At 38.3% G+C, this 18,356-nt stretch overlaps 1 protein-coding gene across 1 annotated transcript; it reads left to right on the top strand.

Annotated features, from left to right (window-relative positions):
- Nucleotides 1-10,563: 10,563 nt before the first annotated feature.
- LOC123238259 (pulmonary surfactant-associated protein A-like) lies at nucleotides 10,564-11,877 on the top strand. Its single transcript, XM_044665765.1, has 2 exons — nucleotides 10,564-11,063; nucleotides 11,474-11,877. Exons 1-2 carry the CDS (start codon nucleotides 10,920-10,922, stop codon nucleotides 11,633-11,635), a joined length of 306 nt encoding a protein of 101 aa, XP_044521700.1. The 5' UTR covers nucleotides 10,564-10,919; the 3' UTR covers nucleotides 11,636-11,877.
- Nucleotides 11,878-18,356: the final 6,479 nt, after the last annotated feature.

Raw genomic sequence — 18,356 nt, 5'->3', positions numbered from 1 at the left:
CTGTTATAGGCACTTTAGAAATATTATCTCATTTTATTCTCACAACAACCAAGGGAAATAGGTGCTAATATTATACCCATTTTACAGTTGATGAAATTGAGGCAAAAAGATGTTTAGTGATTTTTCCAGTATCTTGCAACTAGTAGTTTCCTTTGACTAGATTTGAACTCAGATGTTCCTAACTCTAGGGCCAAGACTCTGTGCACTGTGGCATCACCTAGCTATTTCTCAATGTGACTATTTATTGACTTGTCTCTGCTCTTGTATTTCTATCTCCAGTGCTTGGCACTTAGTGAATGCTTAAGTGTGTTTTTCATCCATCCATTCCATATGTCAAACCCTACATATCCACTAAGCACCAAATGAAGGCTAAATGTTCTGGTTGGCTAGTTCTTGTCCTTAATTATAAGAATCCTGCAGAAATGCTGTGTATGGAGGTAGATGTGATGATAGGATCAGAGGTGAAGATCATCATTAGATGATTGTCATTAGGTATTAAGCTACTATCTCACATAGATGGGGTGAGGGGAGAGAAGGACCTCTGATTATATGTGATATTTACACAACTAATCAATTTAGGACTGGAAAGGACCTCAGAGATCATTCCCAACATTCCATTTCAGAAATTACGAAACCAAACTTCAGAGAGGTGTGTGGATGTACACAAGATCATCGACAGGATATATACAAGAGTAGGAGATATTTCAGTTTCTGACTCCAAATCTAGTACTAGTCATATTGTATTAGGCATGTGCAACTTAACTGATACCTGTTTGTTTTGTTAAATTTCTCCTATCTCTTGCTTCCTCAGTTAGATCTCGGGAGAGTAAAACCATGCCTTCTCCCTTTCTTGGATGCTCCTTAGAGCTCCTATTCTACTACTCTAGTCTCTATTCTAAAGAACAGTAGCTCAGAGAATATTTTGGAATAAAGGAAAGGAAGAGAAGGGGGAAAGACCATATTCTCACTAAATACTTCATGATTAGATTTTTCAACAAGTTTCAATAAGAAAAAAAGTACATTAGCTATGAGCAACAGGGAGAGAGAATATTTATTCTAGCCAAAAATTGTCAGCTTTCCCACAAGTCTTAGTAAACAGAGAGGTGGGTACTAAGTTCAGCTGTGGATTGAGTACAAGGACAGAAATGAGCTTTAATCAGATTGAAATGGGCAGAGGCGATTAAGCATGTTCTGCTGAATCTGTTCTTCTCCTTCATCCTTTGGAATCACAGAGAGGTAGGAAATACAGCAGGGATCCTTCACCCAGGGTCCATAGACTAAATTTCAGAGAGTTTGTGACCTTGAAAGTGAGAATCTTTGTTTTCACTAGCCCTATCTGAAACCTGGCATTTCTTCCAATTATTTAGAAACATCATTTTGAGTAGTGCTCCCTCAGATTCATCCAACTGCCCAAGGAGTCCATGACATACATATAATAAAAGATTAAAGACCCTTGGACTAGACAAGTGATGGGCAAACTTTTTAAAGAGGGAGCCAAAGGAAAGGAAATGCTCATCTGTCAGTCTGTTTCTAAGGCAACTCTTTCAAAATTCCATTGCATTGTATCCTACTCATTGTATTCATCAGATTAGGAATAATGTCCCACGGCTGAATAGAACATTTCAAGGGGCTGCATCTGGCCCGTGGGCCATAGTTTGCCCATCACTGGACTAGACCATGGGCTCTTGCTTTCTTTTCCTTTCTGTTTCCATCTTGTTCAATTGGAAAACTGACTTTGCTCCTTAACATGAATCAGAATGTGGGAATCCCAAAAAGCTTCTCTTCTCTGGATAGGTCTCTCTGTGACAGGTAGTTCTCATCCAGGACCTTTTCTTAGATCAGGGGTCAGCAATGTATGACTCTCGAGCCATATCTGGCTCTTATGAGGGCCAAATATGGTTCTTTCTGCAGGAGCCATTAAGTCAATTTTTTTTTCAGGCACTGTTACAGGAGCGCGCACTGTGAGCACTGTACGGTTCTCACGAAATTACATTTTTTTAAATGTGGCGTTTATGGCTCTCACGACCAAAAAGGTTGCCAACCCCTGTCTTAGATGATATTTCCTGCTTATGCATACATTTGGATGTTGAGATTAGGCCTATATCATCAAGAGAAAGGATAAATAAAAATCATTTTGACCCAACAGCCACCTGTGATGATTCTTCTTGATATTATCCAGGTCTAGGGTCCAAATGATGGTTCTCCTGCCCCTGCTCAGTCTCTTGCTTCTAGAGTGGGCACTCATTGGATCTTGCTCAGAGACAGGGGGAAATGATGAACAGACATCGACTTACTCAGACACTTACTATCGTGGTCCTTGGATTGCTGGACTGCCTGGGAGAGATGGACGAGATGGGAGAGATGGAGCCAAGGGTGAAAAGGGAGACCCAGGTATGTGAAAAGCATCCATTTTTAGGTAAGAGCAAAAGTGTAAAATTGGAATGTTAGTCGCTGATTTTTTTAACCTTTATTTTCCATCTTAGAATCAATACTGTATATTGATTCCAAACCAGAAGAATGGTAAGGGCTAGGCAATGGAGGTTGAGTGACTTGCCCAGGGTCACACAGCTAGGAAGGATATGAGGTCAGATTTGAACCCCAGATCTCCCTTCTCTAGGCATGGAGTCATTGATCTTATGGAACACACCCTCCAACCTCCTCATTTTACAAAGAAAGAAACTAAAGCCCAGAGAAGAGGACTGATTTATGCAAAATGCACAACAAACTATTGGTAGAACAAGAACCCAGGTCTCCAGGCTCCTTTAAGTGTTTTTCCCATTACCTGGTGTTACCTTTTTCCATTTTCCCTGAAGGACTTTCAATACAAAGTCTCTATCACTCCAGGAAACCTGTGGACCACTGGAACTTAATGTTTTTAGTAACATATTCTGTGGTCAGGAGGACAATGATCTTCTCTGGAGTTTTCTAGTAACTTTCTTTTCAGAAAACCTTCTGAAACATTCCATTGGGTGTTAAACTTAATAGGCCTCAGAGACTCCATGGAATCACTGGAATGCCCTTATAAGGAACCTATACAACAAGTTCAGGGATAAAAGATCTAATGCTTAAGAGTACAGGGTTTTTTTTACACATTTATTAAAGAGAAAAATAAAATATGCATTTTAGGTGAAGAGTTATATAATGTATACATAATTATATGTAATAAAGTGATTTCTATTAAATAGGTGAAGTGCTCAATGGCCTACACAGATGTCCAGCAAATGTGGGGCCTCCAGGAAACCCAGGGCCACAAGGACCTCCAGGAAATAAAGGCATGAAAGGAGAACCAGGTGGTAAGAAATTCTTTGCTTGTTGCCTAATGAAGTGTGGGGGAAAGGAGAGAAAGTGTTATCCACAGACCTAAAGTATGGAAACAAGAAGTAGTTCTCAAGCTTTTTCTGCCTTCAGATTCCTGTAATAGTATAACTTCATAAGCTAAGCTAGGTGTAGGAAAAACCTGAACTATCCCAAAATAAACAAGTAATGCCCATAGAAGGAACAGAGGTATCCCTAGAGAAAAAGGTATCCTGGTGTGAAGAGGAAGGCAGCTAGATGGCTCAATGGATAGAAAGCCAAGGCCTGGAGACTGGAAGTCCTGGGTTCATATTTGACCTCAGATACTTCTGATTTGTTTGCCCCTGGGCAAGACACTGAACCCCAATTGCTGTTCTTCTTCCTTGGAACTGATACTTAGTATGGATTCTAAGAATTTAGGGGTATTAAGAAAAAAGAACAGGAGAGGACAGGACAGGAGAGAAGAGGAGAGAAGAGAAAAGGAGAGGAGAGCAGAAGAGAGGAGAAGAGAGGACAGGAAAGATCCCTTGGGGAGAGGGAGACCTGACTTTCCAAGCCACCTTTAACCTTGGTCCAGCCCAGGTAGCCAGCAGCCCCCCAAGCCAAATTACATTCTAGTGTAATTCTGGTTCTACCCTCCACTTGAAGAAGACTATATCAATAGCAACTAACTGCTGCCCAAAGGTGCTCTTAGACAAAATAAAATCCAATGCCACTCATCCTCCTCCATATGCCAACTTTAGGGCTTGAAACTTTTATTGGGCTTTCTCCCACTTTGTTCAAAACCAGAAGAAATAAGTTTATAGAATGATTAATCTTAAAATTATGAACAAATTACAGAAACTCTGTTTGTTTACCCTCAACCAGCATGCATTGCAGGAGAGGGAATAATCAAAATTTCTTTTCCATATTGGTTTTCCCTTTTGTCAATCCCTTTCCCTTTGTCAGTCTCTTTGATGCCTTCACAGACTTGTGGTAGAAAACTATCTTTTTTTAAAAAAAATAGCAGCTTAATATTACAAAGGGAAAAAAGAAAGAAGTAGAGAAGTAAATCTTTCAAAATGCCAGCTGCTTCACTTGTAGTTAATAAAGGATAAAAAGTGTGTCTTTTCAATAGTAAATGGTTCCCCATGCCAGGGAAGGAAGGAATAGAAAGCTTCTGCCAGGGGCATGTTTCTGAGACAGAGGGGAAAAGACCAGGTTGACTGGCCAAATGTCCTCTGATAATGGATCAATTGACAAGATTCATCTGGAAACCTAACAAGCCATCCTTCTATGGACCAGAGTCTCCCAGGGCCCATTCTACAAGGCTCCTTTGATCTTGATGATAGTGTGTAGACAGTAGACAAAATGGAAACAGTAACACACTCAAACAGGTTTTTTTCCTCAAAGCATGGGTAACTGTTTACTAACCACAGAGGAATCAAGTAGATATTGATTACTTTGGGGAAACTTTAGCTCAAAAATAAATATGCAGTTTGACTAGAGAGCTACATTGCATGGGAAATTGCATAAAGAAGTGATTCATTCTTTTTTCCAATAAAGCAATTAAAATAGCTGACAGTTGTATAGTGCTTACTATCTGCCAAGCACTGTGCTAAGTAGTTTATAATTTTTATCTCATTGGATCCACACAACAACTTTGGGTGGTAAATGCTATTATTATCTCAATTTTACAGATGAAGAAACTAAGGCAAAAAGCAGCTAAATAACTTGCCCAGTGTTCCACAATTATTAAGTATCTGAGACAATATTTGAACTCAGGTCTTCCTGACTCCAGGCCAGCACTTTATGCCCTTACGTCACCTACCAACAAAATCTATTATGTAGAAGACATCATGCATCATGTATACTACTAGGTTTCAGCTGCTTAATCTTTTTCAGTAGTGTCCAACTCTTCATGATCTCATCTGGTGTTTTCTTGGCAGAGTTACTGGAATAGTTTGCCATTTACTTCTTCAGATCATTTTGTAGATGAGGTAACTGAGGCAAATGGGGTGAAATGACTTGCCCAGAGTCACATATACTTATCTGAGTATATCACAGATATACTGTGAGATACTTATCTGAGGCCAGATTTGAACTCTTCATGTCTTCAGACCCAGCACCAGATCCACTGAGATACCTACCTGCCTTAGAAAATTTGGAGGTCATGTAATCCAATCTTCCTTCCCATTTTATAAAAGAGGAAATTGAGTTCCAGAAGGGCTACAATACTCATTCAAGGTCACATTGGCATTAAGTAATCAATTTAAGATCTGATCCCAGATTCTTTAACTTAAAATCCAGTGTTTTTTTCCTACTCCACTATACTATCCACCCTAGATTTAGCACTGGGAGACACCTTATATAAATCACCTAATTCAACTGACTCAATTTAGAGATAAGAATCTAAAGACAATAAGAATTGTTTGCCTAAGATTATACTTGATATATATTAAGCTATTCAACTTTCACAACCCTGAGATCCATGGTATTATTATCTCCTTTTCAACTAAGAGGAGCTAATTGTTTTGTAGTGTATGGGCAGGTTTTCAATTCAAGCCTTCCCCACTGCAGACACTATGCTGTAATCTATTCCTTAAAAAAAATCCTAATACTCTCTTTCTTATTTTGTCAAAATTAAAACCATTATCATTCAGAACTATCAAGTTTTCAACATCTAATTTTTTTTCAACTCCTCATTTTCTCTCTCTCTCCACATGTATAATCATTTGCTAGATCTTGCAATTACTACTTCCAAAGTATCCTTCTTTCCTTCACCTTCTTCTCATTATTCATATAACTACCAACCTACTTTAGGTTCTCCTCATCCATCACCTGAACTATGGAAATAGTCTCCTGATTGATCTCAAATCTGTCTTTTCTTCTATCCACCCTCCTCACAACTCCTCACAACTACCAATGTGATTTTTCTAAAACACTACAGCATTCTCTTCATTCTCTTATTCAACAAACACTGGCAGCTCCCTAATTGCCTTCATGATTAACTATAAACTCTTCTGTCTAGAATTCAAAGCCCTTCATAATCTAGCCTCTATCTGCCTTTCAAGCTTTCTACATATTAATTCCCTTCATTCATGGCCTTCTTGATGTTCCTCATACACAACACTTACTCCATGCCTTTCCTCTCCTCAAGCAGGGAAGGTGCCTTCATCCTGTTTCTATCTTTTACAAACGCTACTTTTCTTAAGAAATCAATGTATGGATGACTTGTTGGCTTGATCTGGCTCTTTGCCTTGTCAGTGACTTAAAAAAGATTTTCTTCTTCCCAGGAATACATCCTTTTCTAATTGATGAGCTACTTAACATGACCTCATATTTAGAATCTCGCCTTCTAAGGTTGGTAAAAGGTAAGTGGATGGACATGCCCTCTAAAACAGGATTATAGAACAAAGCATTTTGGGGACAATGGGGTCCCTAGTCTCAGTCTGAGAATGAAAATAGGGGCTCAATTCCTTACTATTTGGTTCTCAGATTTGGATCTTGACTGAGAAGAGGGAAAATAAGGGAGGAAAATGCAGGCAAAAAGTGAGGAAAACAAAGTGATTCTAGCCTCTCAGGATATTTTAGTTTGATTAATGTAGTCTTTTAAAGAAAATTATTTTTTGGAAAAGAGAAGACTATTTTATTACTTCTTTTGGGAAAAAAAACTTAACTAGATCAGGTCAACTATCAAATATTCTTTTAACTTCTCAAATAATGAAAAGTATCTAAAAGCTACACTTTCCATAATATTTCAAAAGTAGCAATAGGTTAGGAGGTTTAAACAACTAGGGGAGGCTCTTGGGGAATTATTATGGCTGGCCCACTCAGCAAGATTTCTAAGTTCCTCAAATCAACTACCATAATAATACTAGTAAAAATTTAAACAATGCCAATTATGTTTATAGTTTCAAAGGCAATTTACAAGTAATACTTCCTTTGTCCATCCAAAATTATCATGTGGTACTTTTACAGGTAATTAAGTCTCAAAGAAATTCAATGATTTAGAAATGGTCAAATAACTAGTAAGTGTCAGAGATGATATTTGAACTTAGGACTCAGCTAGATCTAAGGACCAAAACTCTTTCTACCACATTGCACACATTCACAGTAATAAAGTGTGATAAAACAAAGACTAATCACAATAATTAAAATAATTCATTTCAATTATATCTCCTTTGTATGACTATCATTCATGCCTCTTCCATATTTTAGCTATACTCCAACACTCTCATAGGTCCTCTTCCTTTTTCTCTTTTTTTCCTTTTTGATGACCTTTTGTTCTCATGCGTTCAACTATCATACCTAGGCAAATGACTCCAAAATCAAAATATCATTTTGATTGTGAGCAATAATCCCACATTGATCCCCTGCTGAATTCCCCACATTCAACATGCTCAATACAAAATTCATTATCTTCCTTGCTAAAGTACCAGCCTCGTCCTCATAACACAACTTCCAAACCCTGGAGTCAATCCTACCTCTACTCTCCCTAACTTTCATACCTTTTCAGGTGCCATGTCTTGTTGGCTTTTCCTCCACAATATTTTGCCCAACCATCCCTTTCTCTCCACTCACATAGTCTTGCTCAGGCTTTCATGAGCACTCTGCTTGGACTATTGTAATAGTCTCCTGCTTGATCACTGTGCCTCAGTCTCTCTCATCTCCAATCTATTGTCCCCTGGTGACAAGGTTGCATTCATAGAGCAAAGTTCTGACACTCCCTGACTCACAAACAATCAAAAAATAGGACCCCTATTTGACATTTAAGATCCTTCATAATTCAACTCTAGCCTCTCTTTCTAAGATGATTGTACATTATTCTCCACTCAGGACCCCACCACCACCACCATCCAGGGAACTCTCCATTCCTACTACACTGGTTTATGTCATGTCCCTCAAACACACCACTGATCTCCCATATCCTTGATTTTTGACAGGTTCTATCCAAACTGTAATAAGGGAATATTGCAGGTTGTTATATGGGACTGAAGCTAGGGGTTTAGGCTATAAGTAGTAGCTGGTTGGAATAGAGAATAAGGCAAGGCAAGGGACCAAAGGCTGGAGGTAATCAAGGGAATATGCTAGGTAGTGGGGAAATTAAGGCAGAGATATGGTTGGAATTGAGGTTAGGCACTGTGGATAGGGTTTTGTGAATCCCTAAGGCAGTAAAGTGGATGAGAAAGGTACAAATGGTAGTTGAGGTGATAGGAGAAGTAAGGGATTGTCTGAGTTTAGGGAATATAAACACTGAGGTACAAAGAGTTGCAAGGGAGAGGATGAGTTAATCTAAGGCAGGCAACAGCAGCAGGGAAACACAGACAGGATATTCAGGTTAGAGACAAACACTGAAGGGAAACAGACTGAGCCCTTCAAGTAAAGGACACTTTACAGAGCAAGGTTAGAGCCAGCCAAGAATGGCTTGAAACTGACTTGAGGCTTCTAGTCAATTTCACAGGAAGGGACTAGAGGAAGTATTGAAGTTTCACTTCCTCCAAATGGATACCTTCAGCTTCCCTCAAACTCCAGAGAGAATGTTATTCTCTCTCTCCTCCTCCCTCTCTTATTAATCAACTAATGAGGTAGCCAAAGGGTTTTGATTAAAGACAAACAGGGTTTATTGTCTTCTAGGGTAGATTGGAACAGGGTAGAGGATACAAGGTAACTCTAACAGCGGCCTAGAGAAAGCTTCAGGTGGGGGAAGGGAGAAAGGAATGTGAGACTGAGTAGGGACCAGCTACTCAGCCCCGAGAGGGTTTGTAGCCAAAAGGGGTAAGAAAGTTGGATACAATGATTTAATAGATAAGTTTGTAACAAGGGTGAGCCCTATTTGACTAAACTATCAAGATTTGAAACTAACACTCAGATCTACTCTCCTTTCAAACTTCTCAGACATTCAGGTAGGGAAAATGAAGATGGGAATAAGGAAGGCTAGGGAGATTCAAAGGAATTACCTAAACTAACAATTTTTAAAGGAAAAGCTGCAAAATATAGGCCAGGTTTCAATCCAAAGAAGGAGCTCAGATTGACCCTTATTCTCTCCATGATTTCCCAGGGTCAACTGACTTTCCCAATATTCTAAAACCCTTTATTAACTGACAGAAGAACTCTGCAACAAAGCCTGCAAAGTTGTTATGCCCCCTCTTTACACCACAAAACCCACCCTCATCCCCAAATGTTCTCCCTACTTTTTTTCTGAGATTTTGAGCTCCAATATCTCTTCCAAAAAGCTCTTCCAAATTCCCCAAAAATTACATCGTATTGGTCATGTGTAGTTTATATCTGCGTATAGAATGTTTCTGCCTCACCTTTGGTCAAGTTGAATGTAGTTTGCTGAGAAGAGTAACAATTTCATTATTAATCTTCATATTCCCAAGGCCAAGAACAGCCTAGAATATGAGTGGGTTAAAAAATTAAACAAACATTTATTAAACTCCTGGCACCATACTTGGTGCTCAGAACATGAAGATAAATACCAAATATCTCTGCCCTCAAGAAGTTTACATTCTAATGGAAAGATATGACATATACTGAGATAAGTATATACAAAGTTTCTCCACGGGAATTTCAAAACGGAAAGAGTCTTAACAATTTGGGAAATCAAGAAAGAGCTTGTTGAGAAGGTGGCATCTGAGTGTGCTTTGAAGTGAGGCCAAGGTACTATGGAGGCAAAGTCCATACAAGAATGGGGGGCTACCCTCTATGCAAAGGAATATCCTCTGTGGGGAACAGTGAGTGGGCCAGTATAGACTGGAAAGTACATGGAGGAAATGAATAGGAAGTAAGACTAGAATGGCAACAATAAACATAACAAAGTCAGCCACAAAGACAAAGTTAAGACCAATAAATGCAACAAAATACATTAAAGTTTGCTAAACTTCATATCCTTCTTTTGAACCTCATAACAGTCCTCTTGCATTGTTAGCTATTTGAGGTTGTAAACCACTTTCCAAATATTATCTCATTTTATCCTCACCACAATTCCAGGAGGAAGAAACTCTTATCTCTATCTTACAGAAAAGGAGACTGAGGCAGGCAGCAGTTCAATAATTTATTCAGGAAGACCCAGCTAGTAAGTGTCTGTAGCTGGATTCAAACTCAAATGTAACCAACTCTAAGTATATCTAGCTCTCCTAGCAGTCATGTAGCTGCCCCTTAAAAATTTCCATTTTGTATATAAGGAAACTAATGATGAGAGCAGTAAAGAGTCCTATTTACCGAACTTCCAGTTTAGCGATACCTAAAAGGCTATTGAATCCAATCCTCTCTTTGGAGGTGAGGAAATGGAAGCCCAGGGAAGTTAAGTAATATCCAGGGTCACACAGCTAATAATGGTCACTGTCAGCAATAGAGTTTGAAGAGAGGTTTTCCTAATGGAGGCTTTTTAGTGCCAGACTAAGGATTTGATTTATCTGTTTTGAGTGTGACATACGGAGACAGGAACATAGAAAGAACTAGTAAGGAAATGGAATGATAGAGATAAGGAAGAGAAAAACGGGAATAAAGGAAGAGACTTATTGAAAGAGAAATATTCAGACATGCTCAGATACACAGAAATACAATCTCAGAAAAGTAAGACAAAAGGAAAACTGCACTGAATATGTTGTCTCTGATCTCCAGCCCTCACTTTATATGGAAGCATGGCTGAACTGGGAGAAAAGTTTTATGTCACCACTGGCCAGTCTGTCGATTTCTTCATGATTAATAAAACTTGCCAGGAGATGGGAGGCACTGTTGCCACTCCGAGGAATGAAGAGGAGAATGCAGCCATCATGAAGCTGGTGGTGAGACACAACACATATGCTTTTCTTGGCCTAAAAGAGGGAATAACAGGGAAGTTCCATTACCTGGATGGATCTCCTGTAAAGTACACCAACTGGTATTCAGGGAGGCCAGATGGCCAAGGACAAGAAAATTGCGTGGAAATGTACTCAGATGGCACATGGAATGATAGAGACTGTTCTAAGTATCGCCTGGGTATCTGTGAATTCTGATCCCCCAGAAGGACTGGCATGTCTGGGCAAAGGGTAAAGGACCCAATGGTGAATTAGGTGAATCATTTAGTTCAAGACTTGGTGGCTCAAAGGGGTTAAAATCCTCTGCCTCTCAGGTAGGAGTCAATGAGAAGGAGATGTTAATGAATTCTATTTGTAGCTCATAAAACAATATGAAAATGCTTTTTTTCTCTTGACAGGAATGTCCAGCCCTCTATACCCCTTTTTCAACTAACCAAGTCCTACCCAGCCTTCAGAACTTACCTGAATGTGCTACCTTTTTTCCCATGTGGCAATGCTTGGATCTGCCATTATACAGTAAATCTTTGCTTTTGAATCCTTACACATTTGTACTGTTATAGCCAAAAAAACTTATAGAAATATTATAGCTTATAAGAATATTATAGCCAAAAAGCTAAACTCGGCAATTAAGCAGGGGGGTTTTTGGATAACGTCATGCCGGGCTCAAACAGGGCAGTTATCTCTGGCTGACAGCCCCAGGGCCACAACTCCTCCCCTAGACAGAATAGCCTTGAAGATTCCTAGACAGAACAGCCTTGAAGATTAAGAATCATATCCTGTGGCACCTGGAAACATCCCTACTCCCCCTGTCTAGCTATTAGCTAACCCTAAGACAAAGGCACCTATATCCTAGAAACATATATATTCCCTCTTCTGAATGCACCACTCGGGATTCTCTTCGCGCACTGGCAATAAAGCTTTCTCCTGCTTTGATTGCATTGTCTCGTGTGTTCCTCTGGAGGCCACCCATTTTGAACCCTAACAGTACCACCCAATTCAATAGCTAACATTGGTTGCTTGGTCAAGTTGCTTAATGTTTAAATCTGTATATATATATATATATATCCGCAGCTTGAGTTAAACCTCCTGAAGAGCAAGGAATTTGTCTTCCCCTCCTTTATTCTCCACAGTACCTAGGAGATGACTAGTCAGACAGAAGACACTCAGTAAAGATATTGAATAATTGAATCAAAATAAAATAGTTTTTATTGATTTGAACTCATGTCTGCTTTGCTCTGAGAAGTGAGCCCAGGGACAAGAGACTAACCAAATACTTTCACAAGACCCCTCTGAAAGAAGGTTGAAAATCACCAACAAGTATACAATAATATCCCATGTTTTCACTCAACTATTACAAAGCACAAAGGTGTCAAGTATTTCCCACCCCCTGTCTATCCTGGACTCAATTCTCAAAACCTGACACATTGGTTCCTTCTACTATTTTCCTATGAATACAGTCTCTACTCAGGAAGTGAGTTTCCTTCACACAGAGATTAGCCTGCCAGAGAAAATGCAGGCTTGTCTCATTTCTCTGACACATATGCCTGAGATAGGGATGGGATCCCTCCTTAAATTTATGGGAAACTTGTAGGGGAAAACATGAGTGGCTGGTTGGGAAAGGTTGTTAAAATAATTAATCAAATAAGTTACAAACTTATAAGTGTCTCCATGGCTAAGCTGGAATATGAGTCAAGCCACTAGAGCTTCTAGGACAGAATAGAATGTTCTTTCCAGGCTTGTTTAAGCTCTTCTCATACCCAGTCATGCCCATGACCTCTCCTCCAGAGGTCTGATTCCTCCTCCTTGGGTCAAAACGTATAGACAGTTCTGAGCTTTCTCTTCCCCTGGGTTCTTTGAGTCCCCTAATCCCAATCTCCTAGGCTTCCCTTACTCCTAGGCATCCTTGTCCCAGGGCTTGTTGCTCTCTCCTGCTCTACCCCTATATCCTTCCCCTACTATTCTTCTTTCCCTTGACTAGCGGCCAGCCTCTTAAAATGCCTGATTTGCATCCCAGGTGCAAAAATTCCCAAATCCAACCTTAAAATCAGCACATATGTGCTTGTGAATTTATTTGACTAGGTAACTGAGAGAAGTAAATTGAACATAACTTTATTTAGAATATAATTTGAAAAAGACTGCCTGCCCTTTCATCCAGCCATATGACTTCTGGGTTTATATCCCAAAGAGATAATAAAGAAAAAGACTTATACAAAAATATTTATAGCCATGCTCTTTGTGGTAGCAAAAAATTGGAAAATAAGGGGATGCCCTTCGATTGGGGAATGGCTGAACAAATTGTGGTATCTGTTGATGATAGAATACTATTGTGCCAAAGGAATAATGAACTGGAGGAATTCCATGTGAACTGGAACAACCTCCAGGAACTGATGCAGAGTGAAAGGAGCAGAACCAGTAGGACATTGTACACAGAGACTGATACACTGTGGTAAAATTGAATGTAATGGACTTCTCTACTAGCAGCAATGCAAATCCAGGACAATTCTGAGGGACTTATGAAAAAGAACATAATCCACATTCAGAGGAAGAAATGTGGGAATAAAAACACAGAAGAAAAACAACTGCTTGATCGCATGGGTCAATGGGGATTTGTTTCGGGATGTAGACTCTAAAAGATCACCCTAGTGCAAATATCAATAATGTGGAAATAGGTCTAGATCAATGACACATATAAAACCAATAGAAGTACACGTCAGCTATGGGAGGTGGGAGACAGGAGGGGATGGAAAGAACATTAATCTTGTAACCATAGAAAAACATTCTAAATTAATTAGTTAAATAATTTTTTCAGAGAAAAATAAATAAATGAATTTAAAAATTTTTAAAAAGAATATAATTTGGACTAAGTCCATGAAGCATAAAATAAAATTGTGAAGAAATAAAACTTTTTATCAGAAATCACCCATTCAGACTTTGGTCAGAACTTCTCATCTAATTTGGTTTTTCATAAATCTTTGTTTCGGTTTGGTTTTTAGACATAAGTTTACTAAACCTTTTCTCTCCTTTTAAGGGTATTACTCAATAGTAAATAGAGAGGCACAGGATGGCAATTAGGAGTTTATTACTTTACTGCTTTATGTGCATTTTAAGAGAAACAAATATCTAAAATTGATACTTAGTATCAATCATCCTTGAAACATTTTTAATATTTTATTTTCTCAATTATATGTAATAATAATTTTAACATATGTTTTCCGAAATTATAAGATCTAAAATGTTTCCTTTTCTCCCTTCTCCAAGAGAAGGTAAGCAATTTGATCTGGTTATACACATATTATCATGCAAAATATACTTCTATATTGATCAGTGTAATAAGAGAATTCTCATATTAAACCAAAACCCCAAAATAAAAACACAAATAAACTAACATGAAAAATAGTATGCTTTGATCTACATTCTGACTCCAACAGTCCTTTCTGTGGAGGTAGATGTATTTTTTGTCTTGTCTTTCAGATTTGTCCTGTCATTGTATTGCTGGGAGTAGCTAAGTCTTTCACAGTTGGTCATTTTACAATATTGCTTTTACTGTGTACGGCATTCTCATGTTTCTGTTTATTTCATTCTGCATCCATTCATGTAGGTCTGTCCAGCCTTTTCTGAAATCATCCTTCTCTTCATTCCTTAGAGTACAATAATATTCCATAACCATCCTGTACCAGAATTTGTTCAGTCATCCCCCCATTGATGGACATCCCCTCAATATCCAATTCTTTGTCATCATAAAAAGAATTCATATAAATGCTTTTGTACTGCAATGGGAAAAGGATAGAGATAGGGTAAGATTTAAGAGAAGTGGAAGGCTGTCTTTAAGGCATATATTAGGAACTCAAGGGAAAGGATTTTAGCAGGCAAAAGGCAGAGGAGGAACAGTTTGGAAGGAACTGTTAGAGAGTAAAGACTTCCTGGAGGAGGCTGGGGGCTTCCTGTCTGGGAATAGTGGAGTCAAGGTGGGCTTATTGTAGCTCATCTATCTCAACCTGACTGTGGAGGAGTAAACTTCTAATTCATCTTTGGAGGTATATTATTTAACTTGGAAATATCTAGAAAAGGATCTGACCATACCTGCTATGCTTTCCAGAAGGTTTTATCTAAAAAAATCCTGTCAGATCAGCTTTGAGGTTTTATCTCAGGGTTCAGACCACTTGGGGTGAACTTAGCCATTTGAGATCATTCATAACAGTTTTTGGAGACAGCTTTTGGGAAATAAATCTATCCAACTACTGGGGGTCATAGATAGGTAGGTTAGTCAGTTTGGGGAGAACACCTATATAGAAATAGGGAGCTGATAAGTTAGCTAGAAGACCAGAAGGCTCCCTCTTGTGAGGGACATAGAGGGCTTTGGGAAACTAGCTAGATCCCTTAAAGCTGGGGTTCGGCAACCTTTTTGGCCATGAGAGCCATAAACGCCACATTTTTTGAAATGTAATTTCATGAGAGCCATACAGTGCTCACAGTACACACTCCTTTAACAGTGCATGGTCCTGTAACAGCGCCTGAAAAAAAATTGACTTTATGGCTCCTGCAGAAAGAGCCATACATTGTAGACCCTTGCCTTAGAATTAGGGACCTCTTGTTCTGATCCTCAGTTTGTATCCCCTCTTCAAATAAAAGAGATACTGTTTTTTATATATCAATTGTCTCCAAGGCATTTGTGCAACTGGCCCTGTGAGAGAAAGTGATTCTGTTTCACTCTCACTAATCGGGGATTAGAGTACCCAGAGATGCAGGCTGGATATTCAGGGGGATCTCTAAGTGGAAAGTACTCTATCCACTCTGGGTCTGGGTCTCCCCATTATATTTCTTTTTTTAGTCCAATTAGGTCCTTTCCACAGTCTTGAAACTTTAACATTTGCCATTAGTATAAAACACCCAGAAATCACTCAGAATTATTTGTCCTTCTCCCACTCCCTCCTGGGAAGTCCAAGACAGACATGACAATTACTTAGCCTCTTTAACCTGGGCAACATAGACAATGGCTTTGGAAATGGTTAATCCCTTCACTGTGGTTGAAGTCAATGCATGCCTTGGGTGACCTATACTGAGCTTCTTTACATATTAATTCTCATGTTGTATCAAGTGAGTATTTTAATCACCATAGACTAACCCCTCAGCACCTTCTCAGGCCAAGGAATCTTTGAAAGGTGTTCACAAAGAAGTATTATGGTTCTGAGCCCTACCCAGCTACCAAGGGTTATCTGAATTTCTCAGACATGCTTTGTATACAACCCATGGACCTGACATAGAACATAGAGTGCTGCTTAGAAGGACCAAACAGAGAAACTTGAGGGTAACATGAACATTTCATGGTGACATGGTATAAGCTGATAAAAGGTTTCTTTCAATTCAGTTCACCTCAACAAACATGCATATATTTGATTTTTAAGTTTTCATTTTTTATCAGTAAAAATGCACTTTATATAAAATAAACTCATACATATAATAAAAGTATAATTTTACTCTGAAAAACACATTTTCATCTGACTATAGGAAATGATGCACCTTGGTCTGGCCCTTCTAGTGTAAAGAATCTACTTTGTGTAGGGTGCAGCTGGATGGTTCAGTAGATTGAGAGCCAGACCTAGAGATGAGGGAGGCCCTGGGTTCAAATCTGGCCTCAGACATTTCCTAGCTATGTGACCCTGGGCAAGTCACTTAACCTACATGGCCTAGCCCTTACCACTCTTCTGCATTGGAACCGATACACAGTATTGATTCTGAGAAGGAACATAAGGGTTTAAAAAACAAAATAATCTACTTTGTTCCAGGTATTGTGCTAGGTACTAGAGAAACAAAAAGAGAAATGAAAGTTTCCACCTGCAAGGGGCTTTCATTCTTTTTTTTAAGGGCCTTTCATTCTACTGGAAGTGATAGGCACAATTTGCAATATGACTCTTAAAGAGATCTAAAGGTCCCTAAAGAAAGACATGAGGAGAGATTAGATTCAACTACTGAGAATATCAGTAAACAGAGGAAGGATTTTTATAAACAGTTTGTCAGATGGGGGTCTCATATATAAAATATATAAAGAATTTTATCAAATATATAAGAGAATGTAGCCATTTCTCAATTGATATAGAGTCAAAAGATATGATTAGACAATTTTTGGATGAAGTAACCATATGAAAAAATTATCTAAATCATTGTTCACTAGAAAAGTACAAATAAAAAAACTCTGAAATATCATCCAATACCTATTAGATTGACTAAAATGATAAGAGGGAAAAATGTCAAATGTTGTAGGTTATGAGGAGAAAAAGGGATACTAATACACTGTTGGTGAAACCGTGAACTAAGCCAGCCATTTTGGAGAGCAATCTGGAATAATACCCAAAGACATAAAATTGTACCAACAATACACTAGTATTTTCATTTCCTATTGTGGTCAAGGAAAAAGGAAAAGAACCTATATGTTCTAAAAATATTTAGAACACCTCTTTATGTGATAGCAAAGAACTAAAAATTGAGGGGATGCCCATAAACGGGAGTATGGCTAAACAAGTTGTAGCGTCTTATTGTGATGGAATACTACTACTACAGCCTAAGAAATTACAAACAGGATTATTTTTTAAAACATGGAAAAACCTACATGAAATTATGAAGAAATACATGAAATTATAAATATGAGCAGAGCAAAGAGAACACATTACACAAAAGAAATATTGTTTGAAGACTGGCTTGTATATGTCCACTTCCAGAGAAAGAACCAATAAATAGAAATAAGCAAGACATAGTTTTATATATGCATATATGGTTTTGTGAAGTGATGCCTTTACTAGTGCAGGATAGGGAGGGACAGAAGGAATTAACTGGGAATTTTAATGTAAGAGATGAATAAAGAAATATTTATTTTTAAAAGACAAATTAAATATAGCTTTATTCAGACAAAAATTTGAGGGATTCTATGGGGTTTAAAATAAAATGTTGAAGAAATAAAACCTTTATTTATCCAAATCACCCATCCAAACTTGGACCCCCACTACTCATGTAATAGTTCTTTATAAGACTTTTTTTAAGACATAAATCTTAACAAGCCACTTTTCTGCTGTAAGGATATCACTATTTTACTCCTTTATATATGTTATAAGAAAAATAAGCATCTAAAATTGATGTTGAACATCAATCAGCTTTGAAACTTTAAAATTTATCACAAACATAAAACACCCAGAAACTATTCAGTCTTCTTTCTTCTTCTCACTTCCCATAGGGATGAAACTATTTCTCTGCCTTTTTAAACTGGGCATCATAGCAATAACTTGGGAAATG

The sequence above is a fragment of the Gracilinanus agilis genome, chromosome 2 (assembly GCF_016433145.1).
Source record: "Gracilinanus agilis isolate LMUSP501 chromosome 2, AgileGrace, whole genome shotgun sequence".
NCBI lineage: Eukaryota > Metazoa > Chordata > Mammalia > Didelphimorphia > Didelphidae > Gracilinanus > Gracilinanus agilis.
Note: the sequence above shows the minus strand (reverse complement) of the source record. Positions and strands in the feature narration are given on the sequence as shown.

Coding starts and splice junctions, on each gene's coding strand:
- LOC123238259 (XM_044665765.1), top strand. CDS start 10,920: ATGGCTGAACTGGGAGAAAAGTTTTATGTCACCACTGGCCAGTCTGTC. Junction 11,064..11,473: donor CAGCCATCATGAAGCTGGTG/GTGAGACACAAC, acceptor TTCTCTTGACAG/GAATGTCCAGCCCTCTATAC.